The 11,666-nt window shown below is 45.1% G+C and overlaps 1 protein-coding gene; it reads right to left on the reverse strand.

The window, feature by feature from the left end:
• Positions 1 to 532: 532 nt before the first annotated feature.
• On the reverse strand, positions 533 to 2,369 carry GSTUM_00011823001 (uncharacterized protein). XM_002842162.2 has 4 exons: positions 2,130 to 2,369; positions 1,698 to 2,075; positions 783 to 1,640; positions 533 to 699 (listed from the first exon to the last, which is right to left on the reverse strand). The coding sequence occupies exons 1-4, from the start codon at positions 2,173 to 2,175 to the stop codon at positions 590 to 592; spliced, it is 1,392 nt and encodes a 463-aa protein (XP_002842208.1). The 5' UTR covers positions 2,176 to 2,369; the 3' UTR covers positions 533 to 589.
• Positions 2,370 to 11,666: the final 9,297 nt, after the last annotated feature.

An 11,666-nucleotide genomic window follows, 5' to 3' on the forward strand; every position in this document is an offset into this window, starting at 1 on the left:
AACGTATCCACATCTCATCTCGTCTTTCATACTAATACTTGTTTTCCTGGATGCTTTGGGGCATTTTAACCAGATTATTCTTTGCCGTGGCGCAGTGGTACTAGTCTAGAAATTTTAAAAAGAAGTTCGAAGGGCTCGCACTCTACTGCTATCCAGCATGAACTGCTTGAACGTCTGAGTCTGAATTTAGCGTGGGCTCTGGGAAGTGCACAGATAATATGCCGTATAAAAATTTGCCCCGCCCCGGGTTCGGGTTTGGTATGAAGGGTACATGTGTGCCCACAGATATCTCTCGGTCCTTAGTGGGGGATATATTTGCGTTCCGTATAGGATCTTATGATACGAAGCCAGGAATTATCCTTGTTACAAACGGCCTTGCCATAGGTAACTTGCAGCCTAGGCTCCTACCGTATCACGAGATGGCGGAAATCTTCCACTACCGGGGAACGGGCAACCACCCTACTGGAAACCATTTATATCACACAGGCGGTGAGGCTCCGAACAATATGGTCACTTCACTTGCAGGCGGGGACTAAGGCTTTATCGACTGGATATGTTTAACAATCTCCGAGCACAAATTGGCTTAAAATTATTCCTCTTCCTCGTGATCGTCCCTTCCCATGTTGTCTCCCTGCTGCTCCTCATTGACGATTGGATCGTCGCTGGCATCATACTTGAATTCTCTGCACCTCAAGATTCCTAAAGCCAAGTTAGTTATGAATAGTATGAGTACGTAGGTGGAAAAAAAAATAAAAGAGTAGCACTCGCTATAGATAACATACCTCTGCCTGTCAACCCTGTGATGAACAAATCCCCTACAGCCACCTCTCCCCCTTCCACCTCCCCCTCCTCGGTTGCTCCCACCGGCGGGAGCTTATCCCAAAATATAGAAGTAGAACTCGCATTAATCAACTTGCCCTCTACATCGACAAATATCTCTTCAACAACGGGAGTGCTAGTATACTCATCCTTCCCACCGAAAAAGTCACTGCCGGTCTGACTTAGCGCGACCCGGGCAACAGCACTCCCGCTGCGTACGCTGCCCGGTTTATAAATGTGCTTGTAAGTCTGTAGTGGGGTTACGTGCCCGGCGATATACAAGTCTGTCTCACCGGGCGATAACGACGGGTTGTCTGGCAAAAAGCCGAGTGGTATGGTCTGTATTTCGCGGAGTTCACCGGCAGCGTCAGGTCGGTGTTCGAGGATCATTATGTTCCCGCCGAGTAACTCTGCTAGGTAGATTCTTGCCGGACCTCCGTTGGTGGGCTTTGTCCCGGCGAGACCGTTCGCGCCTACAAGGCCTGACTTGACGACCTTCCAGCCGGTTTCGGAGGAGTAGTATGCTAGGTGTGACCAAGGTCTTCGTGTGTAATCTTCTATCGTGCGCATTATGCCGGCGTCATGTTTGTGATCAGAGGTCACGTAGAAGATGTCCTTCCCGGTCGGATCTGGGTAAGCGTAGACGTCATTGGGGTGCTTCGCGATACCATTTTCCGGGAGCGCAAAGGTAGCTGAGTGGGTAAGGATGTGATTTTTGGCATCCGGCTTGTGCGTGAATTTTTCGATCGTGTCGCCGGAGACCTTGTGGTTGATGATGTAGAATGAGAGTGTGCCGTCAGCACTTTCGACGAAATCGAATCCTGAAATCACTTTAACAAAACCGCCCCACCCCCCGCTAGAAAGGACGGTGAACAAACCATGCCAAGCCCGCTCATCGCCCCCCTCCGCGAACCCCGGCAACTCCAACTCAACAACCTCGTCTGTTTCCAACCTCCACCTCCAGATCTTATCCCCCGCCGGTGTCGGCACGGGCCTATCATTGTTATCGATAGCGCGCAACTCAGACATCAAACGCCACCGGTTTTCGTACGAGTACTCATCTAGACACGCGGCAAACATGTAGGTCGTGCCCTTTTCCTTTTTGTAGATGTGTATGTCCTCGCAACCTAAGAATTTGTCCTGGTGTGCTGCTGTGCAGCTGCCCTCTGGTGGGAGGTGCGAGAGCGTGCGGGAGAAGCCCATCAGGTGGTAGCTGCGGTGGAGGTATGGGATTACATGACCTTGGAGGAGGTAGCCTGGGAAAAGTTAACTTGGGCTGGGAGGGAATGTTGGTATAATTAGGGACCGACCTAAAAATATGACGATCGCGGGGAGGAGAATGGATTTGATCCCCATTGTTTTCGCTGTTACAACGTTAGAGAACTCTCAGAGTTGTGGCAGTATACTTGGTGACTAGCTTGGATAGTTGTTGGTCGTTATCCTTATCGGAAGGGGGCTCGCTAAGAAGAGATTGTAGGTAGAGAAGTCTAGATATTTGACAAATTCAACCAACACGTCGGTTGAACTCGGTGAGACATTCTCTAACATGCTCCACATGCGGCTGGTGCCGTTCCGCCACAAGGAGAAGAAGCCCACGGCTTGATATGGCCCCTCGGGATGTGAAACAGTGGCGGGATTACCAATCTTGGACATGTTCCTTGGAGCCACTTTCCGCCCAAGGAAGTTATTCGTAGAAGTTATTGGTCGGTGCTTGGTTGTTGGAATTTTTTCCATCTAGTGTTGAATTAACTGTACTAGCTTTATCTATACAACAAGTATCATATCGCACGTACTCCTCTGTTGCAAAAAAAACTACGCGTCTACTATTGTGAATTATGATACCCAACGCTTCATAAAACACCGGCAAGTAACCCGCGAGGTCATATATTTAGAACTCCCTAGATCCTCTTTTTTAAATTACCGTAAACTCTCCTTACTTGTACTGTACTAGTACACGTACAGTACATCCACAATCGGGGATCTCACAGGTCTAAGCAGCAATAGGCTTAGCGGAGCAGGTTAACGAATTACGAATACCAATTAATGAGATCCAATGGACTCATCTTAACTAAGCTATACCGTGTCTGGAAAACACTATTCCTTCTCAGGGTGTTTTGTCTCCGATCCGGAGGGTCCGAGGCCGATGGGCGGTGGTGGATTTAAAGAGAGTTTACGGGTACCTCGGCACGGGAAAGCGCCGGGTACACGGCAGGAGACCCGACGCCGGGCCGCCTGGAGCTAATCCTTGAGGGTCGTGCGTGTTCCTAGTTACCGCGCGATGTGTTCGAAACGTTTTGAGCACGGGGTCGGGACGAGTGATGTGTTGTGAGAACTGGAATGAGTAGGGTCGTGGGGAGGTGTTGTACTTTATATTTACCTGGTGTGGTTACAGAGTTGTGTGAAGAATGGTATACGGTAGGGTATCTTGAAGTAGGACAGTATGATGAGGGCTGGGTAAATGGGGGTATTGTGGTGGTTGGTTGGTGGATTATCATACATTAATTTTTCTTAGGTGGGATCTATAGGAAAAGGTGCATTTTGCTCTATTCTCCTGTTCTCATTGATTACTAGTAGAACGGCTGCAGGATGTTTACCGACCTCTTCAGATTACCTGGCTATATGATGGCATTCGCTTGGATTTTTGCAGGAGCCTTCAATATATAGCGCCAATACTACAAATTGATGGTATCCTTGATCACGAGCTCGGTACCAAAGGTGTTGATAATTTAATTATTGAAAGCATTCTGTGCCTGTGAAGGGAGCGGGGGTGGACTCAACTCCAGAATAAATGGGGTCAGTCACATCCCCGGCTGATGTGGAGACACTGAGATGGAATTGGATCCGGAAGTGGGAGGCTATTTAGAGCTCACATACGACTACTGGACCGGCTGTCATGGTGGAGCGCGTTTCTTATACTTTCGGGGAAGGGACTTCTTCTCCTTTTCGTTTTCAGACAGAGGAAATGATCATCTCTTTATCTTTGAATCAAACAATGAATCTCCTTTGAATTAACTGTGGCTCTCCTCTCTCCACTTTTTCCCTCCTATTCTACGGCAGCTAGAGCTACCTCTGCCTTCTTTCTTGCTATCATAGTCAAACTCCTGTTTCGACTCACTTTGATTTCATTCGAAATAAATTTCCCGAATATGCTGAATTCCTGACACGGCCCTCTCTGCTTTTCTAACACCTCGTGTTGCATAATATATGTGCTACCACCATCCGGGGGGGGGGGGTTAGTGCTTAGTCATCCACGCCCCTACTTGTTGTGGCTCTGGGTGTTTTTGCCTCAGTTCTCTTCGCTTGAACGCCTGATAAAAACGATCAATCCGAGTATGGCCCTTAGACTATCTCTCTAGTGGGTGACCCCACCACCCCGAACTGCACACCACTACTCTCACCCTCACGTCGTGCTACGTGAGTACCGTACGGCAGCCCAATGTTTTTTATACTGGCATCACCAGAGCAACAACATCTTTTCCATCCATATCTTACGCGGGCCGTGGGCAGCGGTTTCGGCCATGCCTCACGAGAAAAGTAGTACCGGCGGGCGCTACGCCTCCATCCTCACAAAGCTCGGTGCTGAGTATGCTGACCGACAAAGCCGATTATCCGAAGGAAGGCTTGGAAGGCGTCCAACATTTGAGATATCGCAGTGCTGCTTGGTTTGGTGGCGCAGTTGGTAAGGGGATCGACAAGTTTGCACCGGATAGTGCCGCATCTTTAGCGCTGTCTCAGAAGAGCAGCTTGTAGAGATCGACAATATTTGCAAGATCATAAGGGACACCGGTTCCTGCAGTCACTCAGCAGAAGAGTTCGCGAAACACGTCTCACATTGTTAAGCTGCCTCGCGGAAATCCCCAATTCAAGAAGTTAATCGTGATTCTTTCCTGCCACTCTCTAGATATAGTGCCGATGTTCGGGTCAATTAATCAGCATTTCTTCCTCATTCTTCCTCCTAGTAATGGGAAATGGGTCTGGAAATATATGCAGCGGAACAGGGGGGCTGCAGAAACATCTGGAAGAGACATGGCTGCAACACATAAGAGTTTGAGAATTTCCTTTTTCCTCTGCCACCAGAAAATAAAACTTTCTAGCCAGGAGATGTGCTCGCCTTTCGCTCTATCATATCCTTCTTCCCGGTCATGCTACTTCTCTATTGGGACCCTTGACAAATCCCGGTAGTGGGACAGCACAGTGAGCGGAGCCGAATGGAAAATTGAGCATTATGGAGTGGCCATAGAAAAGGTATGGTCATAAACTTCGCGTTAGGCGCACTAAAATACGGTATCAAATAAGGTAGCGAATGGCAACGGGTGTGGATAGCTCAGGACTCAGTCTTCTCATTTTCTCTAATGGTACTGACGGGGATATAGTACATATGTATAGAACATAATGCGACCATTCCCATTCCTCCACTGATCGCCCCACCTACAGTATCATCTTTCCACTATGCATACCCGTCTTTTCGTGCCTCCCGGATGCCAAAAAGAAAAGAAGAGAAAAGAGCATTCTCCGAAAAAAGGAATCTAGGGCCAAGAATTCTAGCTCGCTAGAGCCTTCCAGTGATACTGCCCAAGTGTCGGAGCATGCTCTCTCATCTCCATAGCTTCCATAGCATTCAGTTTGACCTCTCCGCATTCCTAAGTCATCACCGAGATTCAAAATTTTTGCCAAAGCAGTGAAACTATCACATGAGCATGCCGAGAAGCGTCCACCGATTTCCAAAACTTCGTTCCCTTGTTCAACACTCTGAAAACTGACAGTAAAGACGGGAGTATATATGAAGCGTGGAATCATCCTGATTATTCCATGGATGCCCTTATATCTCTTTTCCTTCATGCAGAGATGCAGGACATGGTTGGACACCGCTCTGCGAGGCCGCCAGAGTCGAGATGGTGAGGTTACTCTTACAAAGGAATGATGTCAACCCAGAAATCCAAGACGGATGGGGCCGAACACCACCCTGGAGAGCCTGCAGCGATGGATGGGAGGAAACCGTAGGGTTGCTGCTGCAAAGGAAAGATGTTGATCCTAACAGGCCAGATCTTGAAGGCCAGAGGCCACTCTTGGTGGCGGCCCAAAATGGGCATGAGAAAGTGGTGGAGCTATTGCTAAAACGGCAAGATGTGAACCCTAATGTGGCAACCAACGACGGCCTAACACCACTGACAGCCGCTGTCCGCTGTGGCCATGACGGAGTTTTAAACTGCAAGATTTTCCAAAAAGGAGGGACCCAAAACCTGTATGATGACATGGTCTATGATAGAAGTTCTCTCACCCCCAAACTTCCAAGAGTCGATGGGAAAACCCCACTCGCTTGGGGAATCCGCTGCAGACACGAAGAAACAGCGAAACTGCTCTTAGAGCGGGTCGATGTCAACCCTAACACCCCAGGCGATAATGGCCACACACCGCTCACCTTCGCTGCCTTCTCCGGGAACGAGGGACTCGTCAAGCTGCTATTGGGGCGGGAAGATATCAATCCCAACATACCAATTGCCGGCGATGGCAGAACACCGCTTACTTTAGCCACCGAATACCAGCATGCGGGTGTTTTGGGTTTACTACTGGAATGGAAGCGTGCGGAGGAGGCGAAAATGCAGTCACCACAAGTCTACAGGGCAACAACCGGGAAGCCTACTTAAGCCCGCGGATGCATAGTCATATTCGGCTCCTTGGAGTGGTAATGTTGCGGTCCTTCACTGCCATCTCCCAAAGCTACCCTACATTTTTTTCCTAAGCGTTGCCCGGCCTCTGAGGCTCACGATACTATCTTGCGGATATCCTGGTCTGTTGTTTTTGTTCCGGATCGGGCCGGAAAGTTTGGATGGCGTGGTCACCCGGTTTATATCATTATCTTTCGGTATTTTGCATTAGTCTATGTGAGGGAGCATTCCCGAGTCTCTGATCCGAGGACTCAGAGGATAGACTTTTGGTTCCTAAATCATTCATTCATCTCTTCCGGAATTTTGCAAAATTCCTGCCAGTCCCAAAGACTCTATTTTTAGCGCTTTCTCCTTTGACAATTGTGAAAGTTCTTGTTTCGTTTCCAGTGCACTTGGTCATGCAGCGGACAGACCATAATCGAAAACGCCTCTGTTGGTTAACTAAGTTGTTCTTTCCTTTCTCGCACCCCATCCCCCGGAACCCAAAGTATATTAATTTAGTTGCTCCATTAATTGTTCGTTTATTTATATATAGTTTTTACTATAGTTCTGGTGGAATTGCAATGTTTATTTCCCCCTTATTATACCTTTTATACATTAAAATAAATCACTTCCCGTCCCCAGAATTTGGGCACTTTCTACTCGGGATCTCTTTCAGAAACAGCTGTGTGGAGAGCTACTAAAATAAAGAAAAATACTGCTTTGGTGCAGGTGGTGTGTGTTTCGACGATCACATGAGTGATTTACTGTGAGAAGAGATTCCCGGTCGCAAGAGAATGGCTTGGTTCTATGATATTATACTGAATACTTGCTAAGATATTATCATACACACGTCCTATATCATCTTCATCATCCTTTTCAAGTGCGCTTTCCCCCTCCAGTGCATGCCCCATCCTCCATTTGAAGACCAAATCCTGGTCAACCCATGGACTTTACTGTATCATAATTGCTTGGTGTTTGGTTCTTGAAGGATTCTTCTGTTCAAGAACATTGCCTATACCTACTCTTATTCATAATTTACATCCTCCTATATGAAGCATCCAGCCCCTGGGCAATCAATCACGACGCCGAGGAGCTGGCTCTTATATCGCAAAAATTATGATTTAAGTTCTCACCGTCTCCAACCAGGAGATCACTGTTTAGGAAAGTCTTCCTGTACTAAGAACTGCTGCCTCTTGTCAGTATCTTTCAAATTTTTTTTTTAACCTGAATTGACCTCCATATTCCACAACCCTGATAGCCCAAGAGGGTGGGTTCGGTATACCAATTTTCAATGCTTATTTTTTAAAGTGCACTTTTGCAAACCTTTTGTATGCAAAGGTATCATGATTCTCAAATTTCTCACTAAGCGTCTGCAGTGTTTATCTTTCCTCTGATTGTGGTTAGTTTCGAGTTTTGCTTCATTTTCTCTAGGTATACTTTATCCTCTTAAAAAACATTACTCCTTTGTTGATCTTTGATCCGTCGCGCACTAAAATTCCGTGAAATTCGGCATACGAACGAAGGGGTACGCATCCCCTCATGCCAAAAGGTTTTCCATGTGCTGTATTTCCCAAGAAAGCCACCTCTACATAAACAGGTATACCTTCCGTGTCCCAAGATCTTCAAACCCCGCCCCCCGGAGTACCTGTAGGTGCTTTTAAGCGGTGGTGGATTTCGAAACGACAAACCGGAGAAACGGCGAAATGAAACCACTATTAGCAATTCAAGGAAAAGAACAAAAAAAGACTCTACTTGCCAGCGAACAGCCCTGGATGAGCAGGGGAAGTTCACTCGTTCTCAGTTAATTCTCTCTGCATAACTAGGGGGTTTCACACCGATGATTCAGGTCCGGGATGGGTGCTGGGGTTCCAGCAGGTTCATTGCAGTATGGTGTGAGAACGTCCTGGCGCTGATCACCCGTTTACTATTATACTTATTTTGCAGCCAAGACCTAAATTTAGGGTTGCGAGGAGAAGCACTATCATAATAAAATTTTCAACACTTGTGGCTGGTGACTGATCCTTCTTTTATACAACTCAACAGTACGTACCTATTAAACAACAGGCTGGGCTCACGCAGTGGAGGCAATATCGGAATGCCTAATAACACAGAACTTTTATTAATACGAATAAAGAGACAAAAGAGGAGATGTAACTAGACGAAAGATATCAAAAGAAAGAATGCGAGAAAAATCTGATAATAGAGTATAGAGAGGAAAACGAATGTGTGATCAATAGTTGGATAACAAAATAAACAAGCGGACGAACAAGCTACCTTATATCCTGCCTTAGAGAAAACATTCCATCTAGCATGCTTCCTGCGCATGTCAAGTCTCATATGAGATTCATCCACTATACAGCCATTCCTCTAGTTATGCTGATTGCTTCCGAGGTGAGTATTGGATTCCCGAGATTTTAGTCGAGTAAGTAACTGAGGATATGATTGTTGTTTAGCATAAGAGATGTTCATGTTTCATTGTAGGTGAACCAGTATTTTGAGGTTGTCGCACTACATATGCGGGGTGAGTGTTTGATCGAGTATGAAGCTAACATTGATGAAACAGGTAGTGAGAATCAATGTGTAGCAGATAGGTGCCTCTGTTTTGTGTGGTTGTGTGAATAGGAAAACATGTATATCGTGAGCAGTCCAGAAATATTCCAACACTCCCACTCTGCTAATCGACATATACAATACTTTAATGCTGACAGGCAAATATCAAAAATAGAAAATTTTACTAACAATGATAGTTAAAGAAAGACAAAAAGAAAAAAAAAAAAAGAATTCTAGCTCTCATAGACTCTGACTTGTTTCCTAAATCTTTTAACCTTCTCCTGGGGTGGAGCCTTGGTTAGTAGGTCAGTGACCATATCCCCAGTGGGAAGATATTCTAGTGGGACTTCTTTTTAGACTACCTTTTCGTGGATGAAATGTTGCTGAATACTGATATGCTTCGTACGGCTGTGTAATTCAGGGTTCTTGGATATGGCCATACTACCTTGGTTATCAGTGAAAGCGGTGATAGGTGTTTTGTTCTGATTCCCTCCGCAAATCTTTCTTGTTTCTTCTATAAAGATTTGTACTCATATCGCTTCCTTACATTCCCGGGTTAGTACCATGTACTCTGCCTCTGTAGAAGAAAGCGCAACTGTAGATTGTTGTTTGCTTGACCAGGAAACAGCAGTATGGGGAGAGTTTGGTTGTGGGCCAGCCATGGTACAAATGTATGCTCCGGTGCTTTTTCTTGATTCCTTATCACCTACCCAGTCTGCATCACTGAATAGGTATGGTATAGGGTGAGTTCCTTGCTCAAAAGGTCCAAAATGTAGACAACACTCTTTGGTCTTACTGATATAGCGTAATAGGTGTTTGGCCGCTTTCATATATTGGCTACTAGGCTTGGAACTAAATTTGCTAAGTACGCCGACAGCAAATGTAAGGTCAGGATGCGTACACAACATCAAGTACATGATGCTTCCGAGGATTTTCCTGTACTGCGTCTCATCAATGGTAGGAACTCTCCTCAGGCGGAGAGACTGAGTGTGCGCACGCTCCATTCAATGTACCATGTAATGCCCGGGAGCAACAATGCCACAGCAAAAACAGGATAATACGATGAGGCTGAGAGGAGAGGTGAGAGGAGGCACAATGGAAAGAGAGGTAATTTGTGTAATCAAGACAACAACTAGTAATTTACCTGAATAACTTCGAGTTATTCAAAGATCACGCCAGGCGAAAACCCACTTTTTAAATCTCTTTCTTTCAAAAGATCTTCACATAATGTCAAATGCTCTGATTCCTGTTCCGGCAAATCACTATGACTGGATTCAGTAGTTGTTCATTGTGAAGGAAGCTTTTACACTTAATAAAATTGAGTTTGATAAGTACTGGCCCTTAATTGATGGTTTTTGGGCAACTGATGAAACCAGTAATGGTAAGAACTGGAACTTGCACTATTTCACCTGTTGGTTGCGGAAACCGAAGACCTCTTCAGCAAAGCATAGTGGCGACGGTATTAAAAGACATGAGAGCAACTTGCAAAAACCCCGAGCCTGTTCTATGTGTATCAAAATTATAGAAATGAAGGCTCAACCACCTGTATTTCATATCCAGCAAACCAAGCCCGAGGAATTACAGAAGCATGATCACAAGATAGATCTGTCATGGAAGGAAAAGACATCAACTTTTCTATGAGAAATTATCCTGAGTGAACTGGAAAAAGGCTACTCGGCAGCTATAGTATTAAAAGAACTTAAAGGTTCCGGACATGATGGGGGAAGAAGTTTATACAACTCTATCGCAGGAGAATATTTAGACATGTAAGTATCTTATATTATTATTATAAACCTTTACCTTTCAAAGAAAGTAAATTGCAAGTACTAAAGTATTTTATATTAACTTCATTATAGAAAAAGAGTAGGCAATATTAAGTGAGTATTAGGAAAAGAATATAAGCAGAATGATGTACGGAAACTTGAGCATGGAAGCTTACTCGAAAGCGATTGGGAAAAGGCAACTACATTTTTAAACAATAATGGTTATCTATGGAAGACGATTATGGCTACAATTACAACACAGTCAGCGAAAAAGGCCATAATCAATGAGGTTTAGTTTTTGCACATCCAGAATGACTAGAAATATTAGTCAATTGTGGCTATTTTACCCTTTTTGACTCTAGTAACAAGTTGAATTTTTTCAACTACAATTTGTTTTCTTTCCTATGCCATAATGAGTATGGTGTATGGGTCCCAGGTGCACATTGCCTGGTAGAGTCTGAAGGCTCAGATATCTTATCTGTAGCAATAAAAAAAATTAAATATTGGAGTAATGGTAGATGGCAAATGGTATAGGCATTGACTGATGATAGCGCAGTTGAGTAGGGTGGTGTCCGCCTTGCCTTGCCTGTAATTGGTTCACCAGACAGACATTTTAGAGCTCATTTACTGTGTACAGTTCATTCAGAGTGTATATTGAGTCGGAGGTTTGGTGCATTACGGTACCACAAAACCTTTGAAAAACTACACCATGCAATGTTTTATTGCATACAAGGGCATTGTATCAATTATATCATGACTGCAATTGATTCTTTACCTGAAAATGATCATGACTTGGCAGCTTATATTACAAAGAAGTGGTTAGATATATGAGCATAATGGACAATTCATACCACCTCTAGTCCTTAATTGATGTAGTAGGTATATC

Source organism: Tuber melanosporum (assembly GCF_000151645.1).
Source record: "Tuber melanosporum whole genome shotgun sequence assembly, scaffold_90, strain Mel28".
Lineage (NCBI taxonomy): Eukaryota > Fungi > Ascomycota > Pezizomycetes > Pezizales > Tuberaceae > Tuber > Tuber melanosporum.